This window comes from Sminthopsis crassicaudata, chromosome 1 (assembly GCF_048593235.1).
Source record: "Sminthopsis crassicaudata isolate SCR6 chromosome 1, ASM4859323v1, whole genome shotgun sequence".
Classification (NCBI taxonomy): domain Eukaryota; kingdom Metazoa; phylum Chordata; class Mammalia; order Dasyuromorphia; family Dasyuridae; genus Sminthopsis; species Sminthopsis crassicaudata.
Window position 1 is genome coordinate 530,897,551 of NC_133617.1, and position 23,756 is coordinate 530,921,306.

Genomic DNA, 23,756 nt, shown 5'->3' on the forward strand with positions numbered 1-23,756 from the left:
AACTAGTTCCTTTGCTTATGCTCTGTGAAACACACCATTCAGGTATTGTAGCTATTCAGTCACTTATTCCCCGCTTTTTCCCTCTCCTGCAGCCGCTGATATTCCCTTCCTTCTGTTCGGACCGCAGGAACTCAACTGTCTGCTGGCCGGGTTCTCTGGCACTTCTCCCCAGTGATCACACAACCACTTATTCCCGAGCTCTCTGTACTTGTCCTATCAGGCAGCACTCCGAGTACGGCACTGTCTTTCCCCCCACTCTGGCGGCCACAGGACAGCTCACAATATATGTCGGCAGATTTAGTTCTAAAAGTCTAAAACTACTTCTTGATTGATTATACCCAGCTGAAGCAACAATGTTCTTTCTGTTCCAGCAAAAACCGGGAGATAAGGAAAATGGTTTAGTGTTCCCCAGAAGTATGTTTTAACAGGAGCTCGAGAAATAAGGCCGCCTTTTTGAAGATGGGTGTCTCTGGCCCTCCAGCAGCTGGTCTATCTTCACTTCGCGACCCCAATTCCTAAGGAAATTAACGCTCCCTCTCCCCCTCTTCCCCTCCCCCAACGTGGGTGACCACCGTGAGACAAGGCCTCCTCAGATCCAGACACAGCCATAAAAGGCCACAGCGAGGCAGGCAGCTCACCTCTCGGATGTTAAGAGAAACAGTCCCCAGGTAAACGGGAAAGGCTTCCCCCGGCAGGCACTTCGGGTGTGATTCCGGAACCCCCTTTTCTAGCCCCCCCGCCTCCACGCACTAAAATGACGTCTCAAGGAAACTAGCGCAGCAGATTGGCCAGGAACTGCGATCCCGCCCCTTCTCCTTTGTTGCGCTCTCGGCCAATCCTCGAAGCGGCTGGAGGATAACTGAGGGGGAGGGGAGAACTCGCCGTTTTTGTCTCGAGGCCCCGCCCGGGGAGCTGTCCCAGGGCACCCGGGTCTTTAATTGCGGTGTCTTAACCTTCTTGTCCACTTTCTCCTTGCCGCCGATTTAGGGCTTTCGAAAAGGTTCTAAAAATCCCCCCCACCGCGTGAATAACTAGGGCATTGTGGATGAATATTTATTCGCCGAAATGCCTCCGTTGCTAGCAAGCCCTGGCCACGCCTTGAAAAATACTAAGGCGAAGGAGCCTTATGGGGGTTGGGGCCTTGTCCGAGTGGGCCGAGGTTTTTCTTAATGACTCCTTTCCGTGAACACAACTATTCAGCTTTAGAAACAGAAATGTGATGGAGTGCGTAAGGGAGCAGGTTCTGTACGTGGGAGGCCCTGAATCCCAATCCTGCCGATTCTTAGAACAGCAGGACTCTGGACAAGCCCCATCTCATGGCCCTCAGTTTCCTTATCTGCTAAATGAGAAGGATAGATTAGTGTCTCAGTGGTCTGGAGTGCTGGACCTAAAGTGAGGAAGCTCATTCAAATCCAGCCTGAGACACTTAGGAACTTGAAATCGATTCTTCTTGTTACCAGTGTCCCTGGTAAATTCCCAGGTAAAAATCCCAGGGCTCCTTCTAGCTTGAAATCAATGACCTGAATAGGTACCATCACCCAGCCTCCCTTTTTACAGAGGTACCCTGTGACCTTGGATAAATCAATTTCTCAGCCTGTTTCCCCATCTATAAAACGGGGACAACAATAGCACGTATCTCACAGGGTTGTTATGAGGATAAAATAAGATATTTCGAAAGTACCATATAAATTCTATCATCCTCATAGTTCCTGCCAGCTTTAATCTTTTGGAGGAAGGAAAAGAGGTGTGGGGGAAATTTCAATCCATCCTTAATGTGCCCCCAAATACAACTTTCTAGAATTGAATATGTGGCCTATACAATTTTTGAGGTTACTGAAAAGTTGCTGTTTTAACGGAGTGAAGGCCACAACACTCTCTTTACTGTTAATCCCTTTTAAGTGTTATATGTAAACATTAACTATTATTACATTTAAAATGCAGGTCTTTCTACTACTTCTTCCTTAAAAGAGAAGGCAGGATGTCAGTGCCATTAAGATCATTGATTTCAAGCCAGAAAAAGGTCATTGAGTTCAGCCCCTTCATATTACCAATGTCAGGAAATTGAAGCAAGAAGCATATCTTCGGAGGGGTTTGCCCCCAGGTCTTCATCTTAATAGCTTTATTTTATCAGCAGCCTCTTATAGCTCTACCTTTAATTCCTTATCCCTTTGTTCTATTTACATTTCTATCTAACATGAACATTGAGTTACTCTCATATTAAACCATCTTCTCACTATCCTACCTAATCTCCTGCCACTGCCATTAACTTCCCCATCACAATCTAGGATTCCAATCCAGCTGAGCTTTTTACTTTATTTTACCCAGAACAAAAGCTACCTTGCTATTTCCTAGACATCTTCTGTATCCCACTCCAGCAGTTCTTTATGTGTGTCTCTCTATTCCCCAATTAGAGCATAGTTTTCTTGAAAACAGGTCCTGTGTTGTTTGTATATGTATCTCCAGAACTTAGGGTGGGGCCTTATATATATATAAAAAGTACTTAATAAATCCTCTTTATCCATCAGTCATCTATCTTTCTTCTCTGCTCCTATTCCTGTGCTAGTGAACACAGTTGGACAATTTCCTTGAACCCTGACTGATAGCTGAATCCACTACATAAATTTATGCTGTCTGATCTCAACTTGGTCCTCGACTGCTACAGACCAACATTTTTATTCCCTATTGATTGGTTTACTATCATCCTCCCCTAGACCATTTCAGACTTTTTCATCTCAACCTCTACCCTTGCTCTCAGCAGAGACTTTTTATCTCCTACTTTACTTGCCAGGATAACCAAAGCAGCCTTTTACCTAGGGTTTACAAAGACCTCAGACATTTAAAATTGAAGTTAGTTGAAAATTTTGGAAGAAGGAGGAAGTGAAAAATCCATTTCAGCAAAGCTTTGGGTCTGGTAGAGAACAGAAAGTAGTACAATTGTGGCACAAGTCTTTTAGGGAAGGTATTGCCTCCAAGAATATTCAGGCAGGAAAATAGCATAAATGAATAGCACCATTGTCCAAAAACGGATCTAAGGGGAGCTCAAAATATGGGGACAGTTTCAAACAAAACCAGAGAAAGCAGCAGGTTGCAGACAGCCGGTAAGCCACTCATATACTGAGCCCCTCTCATCTTCTTTTCCTCCTCCTCTGGAGCAGACTATGATCCTAGTCACCATTGGAAGTATCACTACCTGTTTTACCTTTTTACAGGGAAGAAAGAAATTAAGGGGGGTGGGAGGAGAGCATTTTCTGTCTCTATCATCTGCTATAAAAGGACTAGCATTCCAAGTGAACTGTTCAATAAATGATTATGTTTTTTTGTTGCTTATAAATTTATCCTTTTGATATTTTTCCCTATTATGACTATTGATATATATGTTTACATATATACACATACACACACACACATACATATATATATTTATTTTTAAAATGGCAGTCATCATTGACTAGTGTAATTTAATGGAGAGTTTGGGAAGGCTTTTTTTGCCCTTAAAGAGACATTAGACTTTTTTCTCTTTAGGTGAAGCTGAGGTGGGAGGAAAGGGAACCCTGAATTCCCACAGAAGAGAAAAAAATCATATAAATCATTATAATCTCATAGATCTAATTAGTCAGCCATTCAGAGAAACCATTGGGGCTATGTATTATTATCACAACTGGGACTATCACTATTATTGTACATGAGCCTTTTGTTCTACATGTATTTTGAAGTAGTATGAGGCCACTAGCCCATCACAAGATCCAGATTTTGGTCTTTAGCCTTCTTCCCAGCTTTTTCCCACAACCTGACTCAGCCAATCCATCCTGAGATCAGATATCACCAACTTCCTGCCAACTTTCTTGGACTTCAGAACCTTTTTCAGCACTATACTGCCTAAGACAAGATCCTCCCAACCTCCAACACTCCTCTCCCCCCAGAGCCTTCTCTAGCATGTTGCCAATATATAAATCCTGCTTATTAACTGCCTGCTTGCCTTCTCCCACATACCTCAACAAAAGCTACAATGTCTTTCTTCATATTTGCCACTTCTTTTGTACTATATTTTCTGAAATGCTCCTTTGTTAAAAACCAATTTTCCTTTTATCTTAAAACTCTGATTTTCTGATTCCATCTCATGATATTCACTGAGACTTTCACTTGCTGATTCTGCTTCCCTCTCAAACCTTTCCAATGTTGGTTGCATTTCATTTATACCTCTGACTCATTAGTTCTGATAGCAGTTAGAATCCCTCTTGCTTCTCATTGCCAGTTCTAGACTCTACTTCTATCACTGTTACTCAGCAGTATCTCTTCCTTTGAGGTTCATAATTTACAAATTTATCCCCAAATCCAGATTATTTAATATACTCCAGGAAGTTATTCATCAAAAAAAAAAAAAATCAGTTCCTGATTCATAATCTTTCTCTCCACTATTGCATTCTTACTAAAGGGATTTTAATCTACACATTGATGCTCCCTCAAATACTCTTAACTTCCATTTCCTCAATCTCAGTTCATAAGATTTACTTCTTCCATTCTTCCTGAACAGCATAGAGAAATTATACTCTTGATTTTGCCATCTTCCAAAGTGTTCCACTTCAAAGTTCTTTACTCCAAAATTCCTCTGTCTGATCATAATCCATTATATTCTTTTTCTGTGTACCATATTTTTTTTTTATCCTATAGCCTCCATTCCCTCCATCCCTAAATTCTTTCACAGATTATTACCTCTTCATCAGATACTTTTTCCTCCCTCATCTAAATTTCTTAGTGAATTCAAGTCTATATTCTGGAATCCCTTGCCCCTTGTCCTATCATTGACAATACTTTACCGAAACCCAAACTTGGGCCACTCCTACATTCTTTTTTCTTTCCTCCTATTCATGTACTGCTGACTATGATTGTGGGAAACCATAAGAGTATTAGTTTAAATACAAATTTGTTATATAATCTCAACTATAGACCCTCAGTGCAGCAAGGTAAACATTATACTCTATAATTAACTCTATCCCACTCTCCTGAGCAGCTATACCACACTCTCATGTATCTGGAACCTTCCTCTAACCCCATTTTCTATTATGAGGATCTCAAATCATATATCACTGAAATGAGGTTATTCTATACTGAGTTCTTTTTCTTCAGTCTTCATTTCATCTTCCCCCATGATTTCCTCCTTCAAGAAGTTTCAAATTACCCAGAAATTCTAAAAAACTATTGCTGGGAAGAAAGACATAGGATAATATGTTGAGGGGGATGATGAGTCTAATGAGTTGTAGAACATCATTCCTAAGAGAATTCTGTACCTCTCAGAAATTGTCAAATCATTGTCACCTTAGGAAGGAAGAGATTCTTACTCTAACAGTTTCTCATTTTAGCTTCCTGGAAGACAATTAATGAAGACAGCTAACTTAGATATAGTTCTGGTTGACCCTCTCTGACCTTTCCTTATTCCATCTCCAGCTCAGGATTCCTATTCTCAAAATTCCTCTTCCCTCAGAGGACTCTTATTTACCCCCAAGAAAATGATTTAGCTCCCTCTCAATTGGTTAGTCTTTTTTTTTTTTTTTTCCAGGGACAATTCAGACCAATCCTTCTTGTCAAGTATTTGGGAAATGAAGGAGTGATATTGAGAAGTGCCCTTTCTTTTGAACCATATGAAGTCAATGTGAAATTTGCCTGGAAGAAAAGGCATCCTTGAGTTAGTAACAATCCTGAATTCCTGGAATGGCAAGGGAGTCTTTATCCAGCCATCAGTGAAGAAGAGGGCAGCTCCTCAACATAGTTCCCAAAAGGTGCAAAGATTTGTTATTTTCCTCCCTTGTTCTACAATGTATGCCTAGGGAGGAACATGATGAAGGGAGGGATGGGAACTGAGAAGGTTGTTGGTAATACAAAAATGATCTCGTTATCAACACTAACATTAAGTTTGAACTGGAATCTTAGCTTCCTTAGTGAAAAATGACCCTGACCTGTGGGGAGAATCAGTGATTGTGCCAGAAATATCATCTATGTTGTGACCTAGATGTTCTTGGTACTTTTCCTGTGTATGATCAAGGGATGCCCACTGTGACATGGACAGATTTACATCACCCTCTCCACAGAACAATTCATAGAGAGTTGGGGGTTGGTCCTTACTTACACAGGCCTGTTTTGTCTTTTTTTCTTTTTTTAGTTTTTATTTTTCCCATACTAAGGTCCTCAATTGATAACATTCCTACACCAAGCTTCTCATATCCTTGAGATTAGTTTATTGGAGTAATACTCCTAAACCTGTTTAGATGATGGGAAGCCAAGACCTTTAGGATTTTGCCACCTCTAATACATAGCCTGGTAGGAGCAATCTGCCATGTAGATTAGGCTAACTTTTTCTTAAAAGCATCTTTAGAATTGGCAGGGAGGATTTAACTCAACTTCTTCAGTCAGTACTATCATTAACTCAGCTTTCCTGATGGCCTAAGTACAAAAATCACAAGAGGGCAGGAGTAGCTCTCAGGCTTGACCAACCCAGCCAATACATCAGCAGGAAAACCGTGATCAGCAATGTTTTTCATATTATTTTTTATCTTCCAAATGTCCAAAAGGTTTTATAGTGTAATGAATAATGAACTGTCCTCAGAATTCTTAAGACCAGATATTCACATTTTGCCTTTGATGCCAGTGTGATCATGTGATTACTTAACCTCTCCAGGTCGTCAAAGAACTCTCCCAACATTTTAAATTACAGAGGGATTGCCAAACTGCCCAGGTGGAAAGAATTTTTCTCTTCCCTTAAAAAAAAAAAAAAATTATTATCCCATTAAATATTTTTAAAGTTTTTAAAAATTTTAATATTCATTAAAATTTTTTTTTGAATTCCAAATTCTACCCCCTCTTCCATCCTTGAGAAGGCAAAACAATATATTCATTATACATGTGAAGTCACTCAAAACATAGTTGAAAGTGAGAATTTTTTACATTAGGAGTTTCCAAACTGATGTCCACTAATCTGGAATTCCATCCCTTTTAACCCCAAAAGTCCCAGGTGCTTTGCCCCTGGTAGATGTTTCTTGTCCTTTGAAATTTGCTAAGTTTCACTTTTTCAAATTTATTTTTTTCTAATATATTTTTATTTCTTTAGCAGAAATGTTCAGATCTCCCTTAACATCAATTTTGCTGACTTAAAAAAAAAGTGAATGAGAATCCCGACTAAGACCTAGAGACCTTGAGGCTTTGACATGATAAAATCAGAAGAAATGGGGAAAATTGTGGAAGGATCTGGAAGCCATTATCCCAGCTGGAGAGCTTCCCAGGGGGCAGAAGAACCATTACCACCCAGGGCCGAGACGCCAGAGACCCCCCCACCCGGGACTTCCGAGCTGGGGACTGCGCCGCCATACGAATGTCCCACCAGTCCCCAGCTATGGTCTCGAAACTACGAGAGGTGGCGGAAGGGATGGGACAGAGAACTTTTGATCAACCGAGGCTTCAGACTGCACGAATGGGCGGAGGCCTCTCCTCTCTACTCCCCACTCCCGCCCGTCCAGCGCCCGCGGCCTCGCAGCCTCCAGCATCCGCCTTCATCTTTTCCCCGGGTTAGAATATTCCGGAGTCCCACCCCCGCCCCTCCCGGTTACCCGGGTAACCGCCAACAGGGAGTGGGAGAAGCGGAGAGGAGGAGGAGCGGGGGGCGGGACTTCCTGAGGGTGACGCGCCCCCGCTCGGCTACAAAACTCGCCGGATGCGACGCCCCGAGCGGAACTTTCCAGAAAACTCGGCGAGAAGCGGAGTGCTGCAGCTGCCGCTGCCCGTGCTCCGCTCACAAGAGCTCGCGCCCCCATCCCCCAATCTTCTCTTTCTTCCACTCGATCCCCCAACATCCCCACCGGTTCCTGGGGGGTCCCCTTTCACCCCACCCCGGACGTGGGCATTTCGACACCCGGCGTACCGCGAGCGTCGCTCCTCGGTAAGTCCGTCCTTTTTTCGTCCCACAGCTAGGCTGCCCGTCCTTCCCCCACCCCCATCCCTCTGGGATGAGGAGTTGTAGCGCATAGGAGACGCGGGGAGGCAGTTGGCACCTCTCTCGAGGTTGCGGGGGCTGGTGCCCTAGATTTCCGAGGGGTGTCGGCCCCGTTCTGAAGCCTGGGCGCTAGACAATGGGCTCAGCGTATCCCCCCCTCCTTTCCTGCGCTGGTCCTGGCTTCCCTCTCCTCCATCTTTCCTCGATGTAGTTCGCTTTCCCTCCATCCTCTTTCCTTCCCCTCCCCCATCCTGGTTCATACGGGGGGGGGCACCTATTTGCAGGGGTACGGGGGTGCTACGTGCGCGCTCTCTTCTGCGTGCTCGTCCCCGCCCCCCCCCCCCGCAATCTTCCCTTGGATGAGCCTTCCAAAGTGATGGGGAGGGGTGTGTGTGTACACACACGCCTCTTCTAGCATTCTCTCCTTCACCCCTCCCCCCGAGTCTCTAGAACACTCCATGGAGGTGGTGACCTCAAGTTCAGCAAGCACTGAATAAGGACCTACTACGTATGTCCTAGCCACAGTGCTGAGCGCTAGAGACACCGGTGGCGGAAAAAGCCCCTGCAAATCCCTACTCCCCCCCAGGAGCTCCCATTCAAACGGGGGAGACAGCTCACAAATACCTTGGTGGAAACGAAATGGATCGGAACTAGATCAAATTGGAGGGAGGGCGCTCCTGGGAAAGGCTTCTTGTGGAAGCTCCAACTTGAGAGGGAGAGGAAGCCTTGGAACCTTCCAAGGTGGAGGGGAGGAGGGAAGAGCTAAAGGATAGGCGTTATGGACTCCTCCCTCGAGCTTTGCCAAAAAGGAAGATGGAAAGAATCTCCCGTGTGCCTCCGCCATAGGGGCTCCTTAACCCCCCCCCAAAAAAAAAACAAAAAAACAAAAAAAAAAAACCTCGTGGTTTGAAAGGTAAGGCGGTCAGGTGACTGGAGAATAAACTGCCAAAGCGTAAGCTGGGGCCGTCACGGAAGCCATTGGTCTTTAAACTTCCGTTTTCGTCGAGAGTCGGGCCTAAACCTTGCTTAAGCGCTTGCTATGTGCCGGGTACTATGCCAAATGCCGGGGATACAAAGAAAAGCACAAGGCCAGTGCCCGCTCTCAAGGAGAGAAGTCTGAAATGAGACTTGAAAAGATTGTGAAGAAACTAGGCACCGGCAGGATAAATTAGGGGTGATAAGCAGAGAAGACACTGTATGAAGGAAAACCGAAGAATCTTCTCATAGGAGGTTGATTTTTTTTTTTTTTTTTTTTTTTTTTTTTTTTTTAAGATGGGTCAGGAGATGGAGCTGAGGAAGAGTGTGGGGGGGGATAGAGACATGAAATCTACTGTTAGTGGCAGGATCAGAAAAAAAGCTAGTCTCACTGGATACATGAGGGGAGAGGAGAGGGAGGAGGTCTATGCAGGGACAAGATTTTTCTTAGTAAATATTGGGTAATAGCATGCTTGTGTATGTAGCAAGCCCTCAGTTCCAAAGTTTTCAGCTTATTTACATTGTTTTTATAGCCACATATTCTACATCTCAGGGTATGAGAAGGGGGGAAAATGAGCCTTAGTGTGAAAAATTACGGAAGATTGTGATCATTAATAGTTAAAAGCTTTAAGATTTGCTGTGTGCTGGATTAATCGATATTTAGGCATATGAAATGTGACACAATTCTTAACAGGTTGGATCTTGGCTTGGTTATAACATTCTGAAATGTGTATAACCTGATTAGGTGGTCTCAATTGATTTTTAAGGTGAAAAACTTTAAATTCAAATTAAAGTTGTGATTTTAATTGCAGGCTATCCAAAATGGTGAAGGAAACTACTTATTATGATGTTTTGGGGGTAAAACCCAATGCCTCCCAGGAAGAACTGAAGAAGGCATATAGAAAACTAGCCTTGAAATATCACCCAGATAAGAATCCAAATGAAGGAGAAAAGGTAAATAAAGTTCTTAGTATAGGCCAAACTGGAACAAAAGAAAAATTCTGTGATACAATTAACTTTGATAACACTTGTCTTATTTTTGTTACAGATTCTAGTCTGAATTTTTATTTTCCATTTTTGTGTATATTTGGAATTATTTTAATAGCCTTAATATAAACTTATAGTAAATGTGAAATGAGATCTTGGTCTTAAAAAGAACTTATTTTCCTTTGTGACCTTTTTTATTTTTTAAATAGTTCAAACAGATATCTCAAGCTTTATGAAGTGCTTTCTGATGCAAAAGAAAAGAGACTTATATGACAAAGGTGGAGAACAAGCCATCAAAGAGGGTGGTTCTGGTGGTGGCTTTGGTTCTCCAATGGATATCTTTGACATGTTTTTTGGAGGAGGTGGAAGAATGCAAAGGGAACGGAGAGGTAAGGTTTTGCCCATCTAGAATGAAGAAAATACTAGGGAGAGCTGATTGTTAGGCTTCAGTTTATTCAAGTACAGCAACATATGATTGCAATGTTACACTGATTTTGTTGTACTTAAAAGTTCATTAAAAACATAACTACTTTAACAACTTTAATTGGGCAACCCTCACTTATCCTGTATGTATTTATGTAGATTGAAAACGAAACCACAAGCCTCAGTGCTGATTAGTCCTCAGCATCTTATCTGTCTGATTTGTCTGCATTTCTGTGGGATTCCTGATGTTACCTGACAGGAATTATTTTGGAGGGTAGAAATGGAGGCAAGGTGGCAATTTATGACATCTGCAATTTGAAAAGCTAACCATCTTAAAGCTATTGACAACATTTTGAATAGAATGAAGCAAAAAGAACTTATATGCTGTGGTGGTGCTTATTAGAGAATTTCTTCCAATTTGATATTCCATTAATGACTATTCTTGGTATGTCAAGTTTTGTAAGCTTTTGCTGCTATCTTTCCCATTCATCGCTCCTCATTGTTGATTTGAGGGTTTTTTCTTCCTTTAAAAAAAATTAATCAAATAAGCTTAGGTACGAAAAACATACCTGGCATTGTCCATGTGTTCTTTTGAATTTCTCTTCACACTTAAAAATAATTTCTTTGGTAGATGAGGAAAGTAAAAGCTTGGAGTTTAGCGTAGAGAACAGGGTATTATGCAATAATATTATTATAAGATATTATAAGAACTGGATTTTGTAGTCTGGAAGACCTGAACTCAAATTCTACCTCATAATTGGGGAAAGTAATCTAATCTAAGCCATTGATTAAAGTGGTCTGGTAATTTCCTTTTTAAGACTTTTCTGTTTAGTCAATTTTTTATTTGTCAGAAAGAGCAGTTGAACCACATTACCTTAACTCTTGAATTAAGTTAATATGGAAAGTGGAGATTTTATTTATGGTCTAATGGGTTTCCCCATTAGAAAGTTGTATTTTCTTTAAAGTATGGAAAACCTGGTATTGAGTCTGATTTGGGCTTGGGTTAAAACTGGGTCTCAATTTTCATAGTGTAGTAAGGGGTTCTACATGTCCTTTATATGTAAAGGTTCCATGTTCTATGATTCTATGATCTACCCCTTTTATCCCTTGTTCCATTGTTCTAATCTTAGATCAGATCTCCCTGCTGCTTGTGGTATTAGTCAAGTGACCCTAAGGTCTAGTTCACAATAATAATTCATCCTAAAGGCAAGATTTACACAGTTCTTGGTTTGTTTTTTTTTTTTTTTTTTTTTTTTTTTTTTTTTTTTAAGAGTGTTTTACTATGTTTTTAAAACTAAAAACACGGGGCATTCAGATACTGACAGGACCAAATATAACAGTGACTTAAGTTAAGACTCAAAACTTCAATTAAACAAGTAAGGGGAGACTAGATTTTGATAGTTTTTTTAATGGGGAAAAGTTAGATTTGGGACACAGTTTTTAAATAAGCTTGTGATAATGCCATTTAACTTTGGGTTATATTAATTAGAAACATATTTAAGTTCACTGGAAGGACTACCCTAATCTTGATGCTGGTCCAATCAAAGTTTGAATATTCTCCAGTTCAGGTTACCACATTTTAAGAGCAGCCAAGTAAAAATAGATTAGTACTCAAATGTGGTCTAAGTTATGATGTCATGAATATCAGATCTATTTTCTACATTCTGAAGAAAGATGACAATAGCTAAAGAGTATAGAGACATGGATTTAACTTCAACAGAATTAGTGGTTGGGATATTCTACTTATGTTTATTAATATTACTTAGTAGTTATTTTAGAAGTTGCCAAATAATTGCTTTAGAAGCTTTTCTTCAAAGTTTTGTGTATATTTTTCTCCTCACAGCATTGTGAGAGTTATTTTGTCACTATTATACAGAAGAATCTGACTTTAAGAGGTTAAATGATTTTTCCAGGGTCATCCAACCAGTAAATGTCTGAGGCAAAATTCAAACTTGGTTCTTCCTAATTATAAGTCTAGTACCTGCACCACCTTAAAATTTCATAGTGCTCAGATAATAAAAGATTACTTAATACACTTTAGGTTGTGATTAAAACTTTTTGAGCGTGTTGGTAAAAAAAAAAAATTTCACTATTGTGTTTTAATTTTGATTTGAACTTTCAAATAGGATTTCATGTGCTGTGTCCCCTTTGACTCATGGCAGATCTTAAAACTTAGAAATGAGATGAGTACAGGAAGTAAGAAGTTGAAAAAAATGTGTACCTTGTTGAAACAGTAGTTTAGAGGGCTCTGGCTTTTTTTTTTTTTTTTTAATAATTTAAACAATAAGGCATTAATTTAAATAAAAGGCAGTCAAGATTAAAGTGATTTGCCCCAGAATTACACAAATAGTGTCAAATGTCTGAGCCGGATTTGAAGTCAGAAGTCAGGCCGGTATTCTGTCCATTGTGTCACCTAGCAATTGAGCTCTTCCTGCACAGATCCCCAGTAAGAAAGTAGAACTTGTAGGAAGAAAGAAATCTAGTATTAATAATCTACACAGGACACACGGTGGAACCAAATTTTAGATTGGTTGTGTTGACTTACATACCATAGATTGGAAATTAAAACCAAAAGATATGGGTACTTTAATAAGGCTATTCATTATTTGTTTTCAGGTAAAAATGTTGTTCATCAGTTGTCAGTGACCTTGGAAGATTTATATAATGGTGCAACAAGAAAACTGGCTTTGCAAAAGAATGTAATTTGTGATAAATGTGAAGGTATGTTTTAAAAATCTTTCTGTACAATCTTAAAACACATTCCTGTTTTAAAAATCTTTTTTACTTTGAAATCTTGACTTAATATGTTATGCTCAAAAAAATCTTTCAGGTTTGGGTGCCATGACAAGATGTTTGCTATTTCACATTAGAGATAGAGCATCTATTCAGCAGAAATTTTTAGAGGAATGAGCAGGAAATTGTATTCTAAGTCTTTCCCAAAAGAAAATAGTGAAAATATGCTGGGGAGAAAGAATTGATAGATAAAAAGGGACTTGTTGAGGGTTAGATGAGGTGGTTTTATCTTTGTTCCATCTAGGAAAGCCTACTAGAATAGGAATCCAGGTGAAGAGCTACTTTTTAACCTTCCCATTTTTCCAAATTATGTACTTATGGCGTCAGGTGATTCCAAAGTGAAATATAGTCAGAGATTGTATGTGAATGGTACAGTGTGATGGGAGAAAAAGTGGTGAAGTAGGGTACAGGAAGGAGGAAAGTACAGGGTACAAGAAAAGGGAGGAAAGTAAAAAGGAAGTGGATGAAGGCCAGTTTTGCCATTGTAGAACTTTTTTTTAACAATTAAGCTCCAAGTTAGATAGGTAACAATTTGGGTAGAAAAGAGGAGCAGACACTGACATCTGCTTTGGGGAGGTGTGCTCCTAACACGTGCCCTGGGATCTTGTACCCTCTGACTTGAGGTAGACAAGCTCCATTGCATTGCTAAGGTAATAACTAGGATGATAGAATTTCAATCCTGAAAAACGTGAAAGACCTCTAAACTTTGCCAATCTACACAGTTTCATCTTCTAACCTACCTTCTACATTGACAAGGCTGTTCTTAATCAATTTCACCAGCTTTTACCTTATGTAGCTGAACTATTAATGTTTCCCTCACCAATTAAGAATGTGAATTTCTTGAGGAGGAATTATACCTAGAGTTAATCAGGGTAATTAAATAGCTTTAATAAGTGCTTTTTCACTCACTCATAGGTAAGCCTATATCTTATATACATCTTCAGCTTTCTAGCAATTCCTGTTTATACTCAGTAAGAGACAGATAATGCTTTGAAGTGTGTGGGTATGTACCTTTAATAATCAACTCTATATTACAAATTTGTTTTACTTGTTGAAATTTTAATTTCTTTTCTGTGGTTCAGGACGGGGTGGTAAGAAAGGAGCTGTAGAATGTTGTCCCAATTGCAGAGGTACTGGGATGCAAATAAGAATTCATCAGATAGGACCTGGAATGGTTCAGCAAATTCAATCAGTTTGCATGGAATGCCAAGGGCATGGGGAACGAATCAGCCCTAAAGATAGATGTAAAAGCTGTAATGGAAGGAAAATAGTTCGAGAGAAGAAGATTCTGGAGGTTCATATTGACAAGGGTAAGTATTTTATATCTTTTAAGTGATATATTTTTTAATCTTTTGACACATTTTAAAAAGAGGCCCATGTTTCACTTATATTCAGTCATCCTTATGATTTTGACCTTACTATATATATATATGTAACTTAATTACAAGAAAATGTATCATATTATTCTGAAAGTATAGATGCTACTTAGATTGTTATAGGATGATTATCAGATTTAGATTTGTTAACTAGGGAAAATATCTGGAAGATAACTCAATTCTGTCTTCAGACACTTTTAATAGCTGTGTGACTTTGGACAAATTAAACCTAGTTTACTTTTAAAAAGGAAATCTGAGGTCCAAACCCACATCCCATTTTGGCTATTGGAAATGTAGTTAAATACCTTCAACTCTCAAGAGACTTCAATTGCAATACTCTAGAAAATTAATTCAGATATTCTTTTTAGTTAGGTGTCGAAGTAGTAATTAACATTGATATTTTAGGAATAAAAGAATAGGAAAAGAATAGAATGTATTCACTGCTACTATGTAAGCCTAAAAAGACATTTATGGGCAACAAAGCATTTAATTTTTTTTTAATTAAATTAAATTTAATTTTTTTATAATTTTACAAAATACTTTAGGGAGTATTTTTAATAGATTATGATAAAGCATAAACTTTTGCAGTTTCTAATTAAAAAAGAGTATTGTATCCAGTATTAACAATTTTAAGGTAGCAAGTTGAGAGACTTGATTCCTTTTCTCTGAAAACTTAAAATATGTTAGGTAGTATATAAGTTGATAACTCTTGGAACTTTGCATCCCTTCCTCCCCCTCCAAAATATTTTTGTGTATATTACAGAACTATTTAAGTTACAGACACAAAATGAATTATTTATTTTAGGCATGAAAGATGGTCAGAAGATTACATTCCATGGTGAAGGTGATCAGGAACCAGGACTTGAGCCAGGAGATATTATCATTGTTTTGGATCAAAAGGACAATGCTATATTTACACGGTAAAAAAAAATAAAAAATAAAACCAACTAGCCCAAATATGTATAATCAGGTTTATGTATAAGATAGCTCCTTTATTCCTAAATACTTCTAGCTTCAGGGGAAAAGAATGAACTATTTTAAGTTTGTTATTAAAATTAGTTTAGAAGAGAAAATTGTGTTAGACTAATCTTGGAAAAGATCAAAATAGGAGTCTTCATTCTGCCGAGTTATGTTGAAATCATAGTTTTAAAATCATAGTTTTAAATCAGTTTTAAAACTGCTGAGTTTATAAACTCAAGTCAGGGCTTTTCTAACCATGGATAAGTTAGAATCTGGACTACCATTTACCTATAAAATTAAGCATGCACTAGATTGAGGTCTCTGAGGCTACCCTTTTAATCTTAAATCTTTTGACAGATGGTCATCCACCTCTGCTAGAATACTTGATGATGAGTTTTCATTATCATCTGGTATTTCCATTTCTGAACAGCTTAGATGTGTCAAATCAAAATTCGCGTTCTAACTAAGCATTTGGTGTACTAATTGGTGTTTGAATGCCTACTCTAGTAGTAGAAACTTCTAACTAATGCAACACTGTCACACTTTTATCTTTGGCCCAGAAATGAGTTTATTAAATTTACAGGGTGATTTAAAAGTCTTAGTAGTTTAACACTACTATGACTTTTGGAATACCTTGTACATTTCAGTCCCATGAGATTTTTTTTTAATGTCTCGGTATTTGCATCAGCAATAAAATCAATATGATTAAAAGAGGGTAAATCGCAAAAAGAGAAAGTTAATGGTGACATCTTTTTAAAGCACTTTTTTATTCTAAGAATGGATGTTTGAAATTGCTATGATATTCCCAGGAACTTCTGGTGTATATAGAGTAGGATGTATAATTCCATTTTAGACTAATGTATTAGTATTAGTTTATTTTTAAAAGTAGATGAAAAGCTTTAATTTTTAGGATATGTGCTAACAACTTTTGTGAATCATTAAAATCACTCTTTAGTATTCATCACATTTGTTTAGAACAGATTATCAAGCTTTTGAATGTTTTTCTTAATATTAAACATAAAAGAAACATTTGTTCGGAACTTGAAAAGAGGGGAGAAGCTATCCATATGGCTTATAAAGGGGAAAAAATGCTAGTAGTTTATTAGGGGGAAATGCCCTTCCATTCCTATTTCTGTTTGGATTTTTAAATTATTTTTTAAAATAACCTTCACGTGTTTGTCTTGAATGTGGAGTACTATGAGAGAACCTTCCCCTACTATATTGTTATAAAGAAGTTTTTAAATTAGAATAGATAATTCAGTTTTTTGGAGAGGTCATTTCTTTAAAAACAAAGTCCTTTCATCTTTAATTTAGCTTAACAGATAAAAGTTTAAAACTACATTTATTCAAACTGATTCAAGTTTTTAACGTAAAGAGCATTATTAAAGTATGTGATATGTATATTTTTTTTTATATAGACGAGGTGAGGACCTTTTCACATGTATGGATATTCAGTTGGTTGAAGCATTGTGTGGCTTTCAGAAACCAATAACAACTCTTGATAATAGAACTATAGTCATTACTTCCCATCCTGGTAAGTAATTAACAATTTTGCACACATTAATAATTTTAAGGAAATATTTTAAAATAATTGTATTGGCAGGGAGGTAGAGGAATTTGGGCTTTGTTTTCTTTGTCTGACAATTATCTGTAGTATTTTATAAAGAAGAAATTATAGTAGTCCTGGCAGCTTTTCTTCTGAAAGAAAATACTATACCTTAGGACTGAAACTATAATTACTTTCCCCCCAAATAATGCTCCTTCTAATTATCAAGGATCCTACTTCCTTTATTTACTTATTTTCTCCCAACAATGTTTTTGATTATATATTGTCACTTTTAGGTCAGATTGTTAAACATGGAGATATCAAATGTGTGCTGAATGAAGGTATGCCAATTTATCGTCGACCTTATGAGAAAGGAATTCTAATAATTGAATTTAAGGTGAGTTGCAAAACGAATGTCTTAAAATATTAATACTGAAAGCAGCTTATGTAATATAATTGACTTTGGGCGGGGGGGAGAGAATATGGTTATATAACTTGCCTTAATACAAAAACTGATTTTTGACGTACATGTAAATTTTCCAATAAAAGTTCATAGCATTCTAGGCTTTAAAATTTGGAAGAAATCATCTAGGCCAACTTCTCATAGAAACAAAAGTTCCAAGGGATTAGAGTGAGCTGTACTTTGTTCATCCCTATCTCCCAATTCCTATGTGGGTAAAAAGTAGCAATTCAAATTAAAAACATTTGTTTCACATTCCAATTAGTACTCTTTTTCATAACATATTTTCATTACAAATTTTCTTGTAGCACTTTGCCAAAAGTTGACTAAATATTAAAGCAACTTGAAATGATCTCCTGAAAGAGGAAGTGATTTAGAAATTGATTGTAAAATTACTAAAATCATTTTGTCAATAATTTTAAGCCTTTTAAAAAGAGAGGATCTTTTGATATGAGTATCAAATGAAATAAAATGTTTAGGATATATAAAAAAGATGTATTATATTTTGTGAACTAAAGGTCAGGGTAAAAATTAGTTTCTTCTTCCATAACTCAAATTCTTTCTATTCTATTTCTATTCTGAGTGCCCCTCCTATATTGCCATATTTGTATTGAGCATTTTATTTTATTGGTATTTGTTATAGACCTAAAAAGAAGCCATTCTTTTAAAAATGTATTTATTTAAAACTTAAATGCAAAACAGAAAAAGAAAACATTGTCATGTTCTCAGCAGAACATCAGGTATGAGACAAAATATGTAAAAAAATTCCTATTTGAAGAAAGCATACAATAAGACACGGCATTTGTAACTTCCTTTGCTGACACCTCATACATAAACATACATACACCTATATCTCTGTGTGTGTTTATATTACAATAGCATATGCACATATATCCAAAACAATAAGGCTGACAATGTAGATTTCTTTCTTGAATTTCTTTCTAGTTTCTTTGAAATCAGTGATTAATCCCTACTTTATTTTAAATTCTACTTATGGTCATTGTTTCTCTTATCTCTGCTTAACTTGCCCTTGGTATTACTTAACCTCCCCACTGTGCCCCCCTTTCTCCTCCCTTCTCCCTTTCCCCCTCCCCCATGGATCCTTCCTTTATCTTCTTTTACCTTCCCCCCTCCCTCTTAATTCCATTTGTTTTAATCTACCTCAACATCTCAGTTGATTTACATGTCCTTCTAAACCCTACCATATTCTATTCTCTCCCCTGCCTTATTTCTTTGTAGATTTTGGAGAATACTAAACCCTCTATGGTGGGTGTGTGCCTGTGTCTCTGTGTCATGTGTGTCTGTGTGTTCTAAGTTTTCAAGTACTGCCATTTTTTAATAGCTTTTTTATTGAAAAAACATGCTGGGGTATTTTTTCAACATTGCCCCTTGCAAAAACTTCCTTTCTTCCTCCCCTAGATGGCAGGTAGTCCCATACACCTGAAATATGTCAAAGTATAAGTTAACTACAGTAAGACATTGTATTTAACATATACTTTGACATATTTTACGTGTATGGGACTACCTGCCCTCTGGGGGTGGGGGTAGGGTGGGGGGGAAGGAGAGGAAAAATTGGAACAAAAGGCTTTGCAGTTGTCAGTGCTGAAAAATTACCCATTGCATATGTCTTGTAAATAAAAAAACTCTAATAAAATAAAAAGAAAATCAATAAATACAAATTTATAGGTGTACATATTTATAACGTTGTCTTGCTACACAAGAAAAATCCGGATTTAGAAAGAAGGTAAAAATAACCTGGAAAGAAAAAAAATGCAAGCAAACACTAAGAGTGCAAATGCTATGTTGTGGTCCACACTCATTTCCCAGCATTCTTTCACTGGGTATAGCTGGTTCAGTTCATTACTGATCAATTGGAACTGACTTGGATCCTCCCATTGTTGAAGAGAGCCACTTCCATCAAGTTTGATCCTCATAGTATGATTGTTGAAGTGTATAATGACCTGGTTTTGCTCATTTCACTTAGCATCAGTTCATGTAAGTCTCTCCAGACCTCTATTCATCCTGCTGGTCATTTCTTAAAGAATAATAATCTAATAATCCATAACATTTATATACCACAATTGACCCAACCATTCTACAATTGATGGGTGGCATCCATTCAATTTCCAGTTTCTAGCCACTACAAAGAGGGCTGCCACAAACATTTTGGCACATAAAGGTCCCTTTCCTTCTTTATATCTCTTTGGGATATAAGCCCAATAGTAACACTGATGGATCAAAGGGTATACACAGTTTGACAACTTTTTGAGCATAGTTCCAAATTGCTCTTCAGAATGGATGGATCCATTCACAATTCCACCCAACAATGCATCAGTGTCCCAGTTTTCCCCACATCCCCTCAACATTTGTCATTATCTTTTCCTGTCATTTTAGCCAATCCTAGAGGTTATGTAGTGGTATCTCAAGAGTTGTCTTAATTTGCATTTCTCTGATCAGTAACGACTTGGAACATCTTTTCATATGGGTAGAAATCGTTTCAATTTCATCATTGTTCATATCCTTTGATCATTTATCAATTGGAGTATGGCTTGATTTCTTATAAATTAGAATTAATTCTCTATATATTTTGGAAATGGGCCCTTTATCAGAACTTTTAACTTCCGTAAAGATGTTTTCCCAGTTTATTATTTCCCTTCTAATCTTGTCTGCATTAGTTTTAAGTACTGCCATTTTGGGTGTGCTTCACCTGTGGTTTTAGAAACATGAGACTAACTAAAAAAACCCATTGATTTTGCAGGTAAACTTCCCAGAAAATGGCTTTCTTTCATCAGATAAGCTATCTTTGTTGGAAAAGTTGCTGCCTGAAAGAAAGGAAGTAGAGGAGACTGAAGATATGGATCAGGTAGAACTGGTGGACTTTGACCCATCTCAAGAAAGAAGACGCCATTACAATGGAGAAGTTTATGAGGATGATGAGCATCATCCCAGAGGCGGGGTTCAATGTCAAACCTCTTAATGGGGGCCAGAAAATGCTCTTCATTGTAATGCTGGCTTTTGTATGCAATAGTGAATGAGTGGAGGACTACAATCATCTTAACAACACTCACTACTAGCTATTGTTTTTGTTGTAATATTCAACTATAGTTGTGTTTTAAAAAGTTAATAAAATCAGTAATATGAAATGCTGACCTTGCAATTTATGATGTTTAGTGTGCAAGATAGTTTAACATCATTATTTCCCTATGGTAAAGAAGTGCCCAAGCATTTTTTTCCACAACTTGTACTTTTTGTTTCAGTGTGTATATGCATTGGCTTAGACTGAGGTTTGATTTTTGATTTACTAAATGTACACAAGCATTTATAATTGTTAAGCTCAAAGCTCTGAAATTAAAATTTTGTACTGAATCCACCATAAGAAAACTTTTAAGATGTTGATGTTTTGGGTCTGTATGGTTGTTTGTCATGTTGGGATTTCTTGTTATACTTCTGTATTGGCTAGGTGTTGTATGTATTTAACAAATAATTTTGATTACATGTGGTATGCCAGGGGTAATTTTAAAACCCCAGTCTTTAGGAAGACATTGTATTTAATTTACAGTTTACTATAAACCCAAATCTGAGGGTTTAGGGTTTTGGAATGAATTTTTTTGTTTGCCATTATGCTGTAATTTAAAAAAAAACAATGCTAGTCAAAACCACCCCTACCTCTGGCTCTATTCACTGTATTAGGAACCCCAATGTTTCTATTTGGGGATTGCTTGGTGTTTGGGGAATGCAGGGTGACAGCCACCTAATGTTAATTTTGCTCTACTTAGATTTTGTTTTATTAGATCACAAACAAGAGGATCTTTTGTGTACAGTAAATGTAAGATGAGAGCCATTCGTTTTAGGTTTTATTTTGTTATCCTTAGGCTAACTAGTTTAATGTTTGACCAGGTTGCAAACAGCTGTAAATGTTTTGAAGGTTTAGATCTCTTATCGTCAAGATATATAAGCAATCTGTAAATGGTAGATACTAAGTTATGTCCAGGCATCTTTATAACATTGTAATTGCAATTTATTAGGTTTTCAGGAGAAAGTGTGGAGAAACCTGCTTTGGTAAATTGTTGATGTAGGATGGCACAAGAAACTTGATATTGGGCCTATATGAGCAAAAAACGCAAGTACACAGAACATTTCAAATTGCTTACTAAGAATGAAGAGTAAAAAAAAAAAAAACTACAATAAACATAACCAATGTAACTCCACAAATAAGTGTCTCAGTGGATTGTAGGTCAAAAGGTCTTTCTGCTTAGCTTTTTCCAATTTTCCTGATGCTCCACCACCTGGTTTCTAATTCTTTGGTGACAATCCCAAAATATAGCATGTAGCATTGTGCCCCTTATTTTTTGTTTTTCCCCTTTTAACTGATATTGAGACTTGGTTATTAAATCTTAAACAGGTAGCAAGTTAGGATTTGACTGGCTTATTTTTTGAAATGAAAACAAAAAGTATAGAGATGATAAATGCCTTCCTTTGGGATAATGTACCATATATAAAGTAACCATAGTCCTTTGTACCTGGAAGAGGAAACTTTCTTTTTTTTTGGTTATTAAAACTGAGCTAAACAAGTAGATTCCCTAGGATGATTTTTATCTTTAGTCAGTGAAGCAAGCCTTTCTGTTTTAATGGATACTTATTAACTTCTACAGGATTAAAACCCAAGTGCATTAGTGTTTGTGTGCAGTTCAGTACTTCTAAAGGGAAAAGGGGCTGGTTTGTGGCAACCTTAAGATGGGTTTCTCTTCAAGTTGTTGAAGGCAATAGAAGATTAAATGAAAAAAATGTTGCCTTTGATCTGTCCCCTAACCCCCCTCCCCAACCCTCTCTTTGCTTTTGTGATGGTAATTTTTTATTTTTTGGGGGGTTAAGAATAAGGACTAGATTGAACCTTAAATGGTGAGTAATACCTGATTAACAGAACTGTGATTAGTGAAAGAAATAATGGCTAAATTTGGTCACTCCTGGTAGTTGGCAAGGGTAAATTTTTAGGAATGAAATTTAAACTTGGCAAGTTAATCCTTTTTTCCCCCCTCCATTTTAAGGTTTTTGTTTTTGTTTTTTTTAGACAATTTGGGGTTTAAAGTGACTTGCCCAGCTATTAAGGATTAAAAGGGTCTGAGATCAGATTTGAATTCTGGTCTTCCTCATTACAGGGTCAGTGCATCATTCATTTTTGTAAGATTGTGACTTTAACCCTCTTCCCCCAAAGATCCTCAAGCAAATTTAATGTTATATATGTATATATTTGGACTCTGAACAAAAGGGAAAAAGATGAACAGGATATCTCAATCCATGTTTAATCTCCATAGTTCTTTTTCGTAAATTGCATTTTCTATCTTTGATCTATTGGAATTCGCTTAATTACTGTTCTGCTGATAAGATCTCAAAATCTTAATGTGTCCTATGTTCTCCTGGTTCTGCTCACTTCATTCAGAATCAGTTCATACAAATGTTGCCAGGCTTTTCTGAGATCTGCTTGCTCATTATTTCTAGAACAATAGTCTTCCATTACATTCATATACCTTAGCCATTCCCTAATTGAACATTCATTTAATTTCTAGTTCCTTGCCATCACATAAAGAGCTGCTACAGACATTTTTGTACATGTGACCATTCTACAATTACAAAGCCAAACTTTCTGCAATGCTTCTATTTGATTAGTGAGCCAGGTGCTTTCAAAATAGAGCTAGTTATTCATAGTACCCATTCCTCAAAATGTTATGCTAAAATTTAGCAAACCATGATACAGAATTCCTTTTAAGTAATTTTTCTGAGTCAGTTAATAGGGATAAAAATATCAGGAGTTAGAAGTCCTTTGTCTATAAATCATTCTATATTTACTTTTAAATATTGGTTGAGAAGAAAGCAGTCGAAATGTTCGAATATTTTTCCATACATATGCCAAGTTTTTCATGCTGTTTTACCCTTTGAGACCAATAGAATCCATATTCTACCTCAATTCTCCAAATATTGGGGTATACAGTCTGAGCCCCTCTATTAATATCAAGTCCTCTATGGAAGGCCCTCTCTTTTACTAATGTCCTTAGGATGTGATGTCCAAATTGAATTTGATGTGGTTTTGAAATAGCTTTGGGAAATGTTAAGTTAAAGGGAGAAATACAATTGAATACAGAAATATGGATTTCATTCTCAGGGAAAGGGGAAAAAAGGGAACTATGTACAGTAAAGAATTTGGAAACGGTCACTTTTGGGTCTTAATTACTGAATTGTAGTAATTCCATTACACAAATGTAT

At 37.4% G+C, this 23,756-nt stretch overlaps 2 protein-coding genes across 3 annotated transcripts in view; one reads left to right on the forward strand and one right to left on the reverse strand.

Annotated features, from left to right (window-relative positions):
• The window catches only part of APTX (aprataxin), a 21,584-nt gene extending 20,779 nt beyond the window's left edge, over positions 1 to 805 (reverse strand). Inside the window, exon 1 of one of the 2 annotated variants that reach the window (XM_074298787.1) lies at positions 639 to 805. The gene's annotated coding sequence lies outside the window, so the exon portion shown is untranslated. Of the gene's footprint in view, positions 1 to 35 lie in introns of both variants that reach the window. The other variant, XM_074298885.1, reaches the window with a different exon arrangement.
• Positions 1 to 20,879, forward strand: part of LOC141560440 (dnaJ homolog subfamily A member 1-like) — a 24,533-nt gene extending 3,654 nt beyond the window's left edge. Inside the window, 12 exon segments of the mRNA XM_074298661.1 lie at positions 5,555 to 5,774; positions 7,103 to 7,924; positions 9,766 to 9,907; positions 10,150 to 10,170; positions 10,172 to 10,192; positions 10,194 to 10,329; positions 12,980 to 13,084; positions 14,239 to 14,466; positions 15,338 to 15,452; positions 16,911 to 17,026; positions 17,335 to 17,435; positions 20,257 to 20,879. Coding sequence (XP_074154762.1) covers positions 7,197 to 7,924; positions 9,766 to 9,907; positions 10,150 to 10,170; positions 10,172 to 10,192; positions 10,194 to 10,329; positions 12,980 to 13,084; positions 14,239 to 14,466; positions 15,338 to 15,452; positions 16,911 to 17,026; positions 17,335 to 17,435; positions 20,257 to 20,475 — 1,932 coding nt within the window. The 5' untranslated portion in view covers positions 5,555 to 5,774; positions 7,103 to 7,196 and the 3' untranslated portion in view covers positions 20,476 to 20,879.
• Positions 20,880 to 23,756: the final 2,877 nt, after the last annotated feature.